The sequence below is a fragment of the Plasmopara halstedii genome, assembly GCF_900000015.1.
Source record: "Plasmopara halstedii genome assembly, contig: Scaffold_614, whole genome shotgun sequence".
Classification (NCBI taxonomy): domain Eukaryota; phylum Oomycota; class Peronosporomycetes; order Peronosporales; family Peronosporaceae; genus Plasmopara; species Plasmopara halstedii.
In genome coordinates, this window is record NW_020187532.1 from 2,911,901 (window position 1) to 2,916,075 (window position 4,175).

A 4,175-nucleotide genomic window follows, 5' to 3' on the forward strand; every position below is an offset into this window, starting at 1 on the left:
AGTATCGTCTCAGCGATCGGGTCAATCGCTATCCTTCATAGAGACTGCACCCAACGGATTCAATGCTTGCGATAATACCGAGAGTATCGCATTCAACTCGCCCAATGAATTGCGAAGGCGCTCCGTTTCGACTGTCCCACGCCAGCTTAAGTGAAGTAGTGTAATGGGCTACACTAGCCATTGCATTGTGTGAATTTGTAGAAGAAGATTACAGTATGGTGCTCCCAAAAGCATACGTGACATTTTTATAAAGTCACAAACATTTTCTGCTATACAGAATGCTGGTTCCTACTTAGGATCTATACTGGTGACGAGATCGACGTGTCTCTGTCTTTCAAAGTGGGTGGCGTAAGCCAGTCACATCTACAGGATACTATCCACTAAAGTTGGACTTCAAGTTTTTTCAGAAGTTCAAGCTCTACACCTAGATCTTGTATAAGTTCAAGCTGAAGTTTTGACCCAGTACACCCTTAATTTATATAATAGGAACCCAGATTTTATCAGTAAGACTTCTAGGAGCCCTTGGGATGTTTTGCATGTAGCTAGGAGCCATTGACTCCTTTTATTTTAGTTGCAAACTCACCTTCAAGGTTCCAAATCGTTTCGTCTCACAAGCATGTGTGCTGTGTTTGAGAGACTGTTGTGAATAGTGCTCTTTACAAGTAAGCGTACGTCTTGCGTCTACCCAGACGCTATACGATCGCCTCGTCAATCGATGGTGTTACCATCGCTACATGTGACAGTATGTACGGGCGACGAAAGAACGCACCTTGTACCACATTTAGTCAATCTAGTTTTATTCTTATCTCGAAGGTATTTTCGGCAGCAAAAAATAATGATGTGGCCATTCGCACTGAGATGTGTGGTGAGTCTCTTCTGCGCGCAGCCTTGTATGATATACATAGATCATAACAGACTTGGAATCAGGCAGGTGCATACGGAAACTAACGAGAACTACCTCATTGCGAGCACCATTTTGTCGTGCGCAGGGCGGTTCTTTGTCCAGACTAATCAACAAATGATCTTGATCGTTGCAGGATCTATCTGCATACCATACCTCCCAATGATGCAGCTAGCAGGGGAATAGCATTGATGCTAGCGACGCACATAGCTATCTTGAAGACAAAATTATGCCTTAAGCGTACACACGCTTGCACTACAAACAAGTAAGTTGATATGGTTCTCTATCCGTCTTAATTCCATACCGCATATATCGTCAAAACGTATTTGTGTATAGCCACGGTGTGACCTGAATAGATGCAGCTGTGTCACCATAGATTTAAACGTTGCTGGTGCGTTAGATAGTGTGTTGGGTATAACTAGCCGTTTCTGGTGCACTTCGCACGTGGTACGCATCACAATGAGAAGGAAAGCTGTCTATCGTAAAAGATTACGACAATTGTGTATTAGGCTAAGCGCATTGATCTGATGCTGTTCTCCAGCACGCCCATTCGAGCGATCGGTGTTTGCTTCGAAACAGTGACTGCATTATTTTAGCATGCATCGTTCGCCACTTGCTATCAGCATTTCGGCGCAAAGTGATGAGATATACTATCTACTCGTTTCACTCGGTCGTAATTTGCAGGTAAGAAAGCGCATATGACGTCGTACTGCTCTCTTGGTAAGGGCTATCGACCGCTGACGCAATGTTTGGTTCCAAGAAACAAGAAGCAAGTTCATTTTATAAGTGCTCTCTGATTCGATGCAACAAGCATGATCGGATACTTATCACCACATCCTGCTATTTGTCAGCTAAGGAGAGATTTATTCGTAAACCCTTTGAGGATAGCTGCACCACTCCTCACACTCAGTGAATGCGAGTGTCTACAATACGAATGTCTACAATCAATGATTTGATCTTGACACTTGCTGAGATCGGTTCCCCCTTCAAGATCTGTCGTGTAGATTTAATGACCTGGTCACTCAGCTCATGAGTTAACGTTTTTCTTACAGCAAGCCCGAGGAGCTTCGCCGTTCCACACAGTAGTTGTTGGGTCATACAGTAGTGTAAGGAGATTGCATTTCTTAGCACTATTCTGACCTATCAATTTGCGAGAGAATAATCTTCCCCACCACAAGTCCTTGGAGCTTAACCGTTCCGCATAGTGGGCGTATAACAAGGTAATGCTGACTCAGAGACAACGTTAGATCGTGACAATGATGAGACATATCTTGTACCTTCAGAGCCAGACCCTTGTACTAGCGACATACAATCGCTTTTTACTCCGTCGGCTCTGGCTCATGAGTGTGCGACATCCTAGTGCTTCTACTTTTTCACGACTATATACCAGTTAAAGCTGCAGTTTTTTGTCCTGTGACAGATATTTTGATAATAAATATACAATTTCTGTCTCAAAAGAGATAAATATGGGCGACAGCGATATACCATCGATACTTCCAAGTTCGGCCTGAAATCGCGGCTCAGTACCGCTGCTGTCTTCTGAGCTCTACTTCTGGCACTTAGCAACATTTGTCAATTCGAAGATGATTTCGTGAAGCTTCAGTGTCAGTTGCGAAGTCATAAACTAGCAAATCGCCACTTATACCTCAGTGCTACAATCCATTTAAAGATGCCCAGTTCTTTGGAAGACAATGCGAGAACTTGATCTGATTGAACACTGGCCTGTAAGTGGCTCAGTGTAGTCTCGAGCCAAGCACTTTGACCAAAGCTCACAAAAGCTCCCAAAAGCTAGCTGTAACGCGGATCTTAAATTCCAGACAATTGCCAGCGCCAGCGTCAAATTATATTGGCGATCGGTTTGTCAAGATTATGTGTGCAAAAGTGGCGGTGTAAGTGACAGCAGCAAGATGAGCCATGTGATCAATCGGCTTTGCAATATTAAACGACCGGTTTCGTAATAACGGGGATATTAACATGCATACTTTTGGATAGTCAGCACTCTACCGGGACCGGATGGCTGGCGATGGCATCGAAGCACAAATGCAACACTTAAACTCTTGTATACGTAAGCATGTACTCATTAGTAGAGATTGGACACCAATGCATAGTGATCACTAAGCTGTACGTATCTTAAAAGCTTCATACCAATTTGAGGTACAGCAATTTGTTTGGTGTGAACCGAATCCGTGTAGTAATACAGCAGATCTTTGAGACAAATCGAAACGGTGTAAAGGCTCTTCAAACAACTTGAATAAGCGATACCTGAGTTTAGATAACCGTGCCTCTAAAGCTTGCGATAGCCCTTCACTGTGTTTGATTTGTAGTAGCATTGACGATACTTGATACCATTATTGTGATCTGTGATAATTCATAATCTGGGCGACGAAGAAGCGCACCCACCACCACATGTTGTCGACGGGCCGAGCCTCAATATTTGTGGCAAAAAGGTGAACGATCATGACATTTTGATATATTGAGTAGAGACAACATTGCTGTGTTTGTGGCGCATGACCTAGATATATCACAAATGGTAGTAATTGTCGTCGAAGCAAGATATTTTATCTTTACAGATCTCAGTTGGCGAGACTCAAATGCAATTACGCACATATGGCGTTAATTTTGGCGTGACGCATATTACAGCCTGAGGGAAAAGCTGAAGTATCCCCGAAAGCTAAGAAATAGGCGTGACTGACAATTTCAAAGATGTGCCCGGATGCCTCCTTTCATGTTACACCTCTAAACCGCCTAGCATCGCCTTTAATACTATAATTGAGGTCAGCATCATTTACAGTTAGAAGTTGCCCAGCAATATTTGCAAGTCGTGGCACCAACCAGACCGATATGGCCTTGATCTTGGCGGGGGTTGCCTGAAGATCATATTTCCCATTATTGCAGTTATAAATATAGGATCCAATCTGTGCTGGGAAGCTATGAATTTATACGTTGGCGAGCAGCTTACCAAAAGCATAAACTTTGAACCGCGCACAAGCGCTCAATATGGTTGTTTATATGGTTCTGTGCTTTGCTAGACAATCAACGATGAGGCCTAAACAGCTTCGTCACCATACGAATGTATCTGTGGGCGCTATAAACAACCTTTATTAAATCATCCACTCCCGTTGGAGTAGTCGCTGCTGTGATAGGGGGGACCAATTTGTCGATTAGCTACAAATTGTATTCAATGACTGCGCTGTACAGAATTCGCCAAAGCAGACTGTTCTGCGGTAAACCCTACCCCAAAGTCGGCAATAAAACCGTAATTGTAGCCTCTTTT

The 4,175-nt window shown here is 43.4% G+C and overlaps 1 protein-coding gene across 1 annotated transcript; it reads left to right on the top strand.

Annotated features, from left to right (window-relative positions):
- Positions 1-2,570: 2,570 nt before the first annotated feature.
- On the top strand, positions 2,571-2,794 carry PHALS_12558 (uncharacterized protein; the record flags this gene model as incomplete). The annotated part of the gene is made up of 2 exons (XM_024728129.1): positions 2,571-2,577; positions 2,631-2,794. The coding sequence occupies 2 exons, from the start codon at positions 2,571-2,573 to the stop codon at positions 2,792-2,794; spliced, it is 171 nt and encodes a 56-aa protein (XP_024578637.1).
- Positions 2,795-4,175: the final 1,381 nt, after the last annotated feature.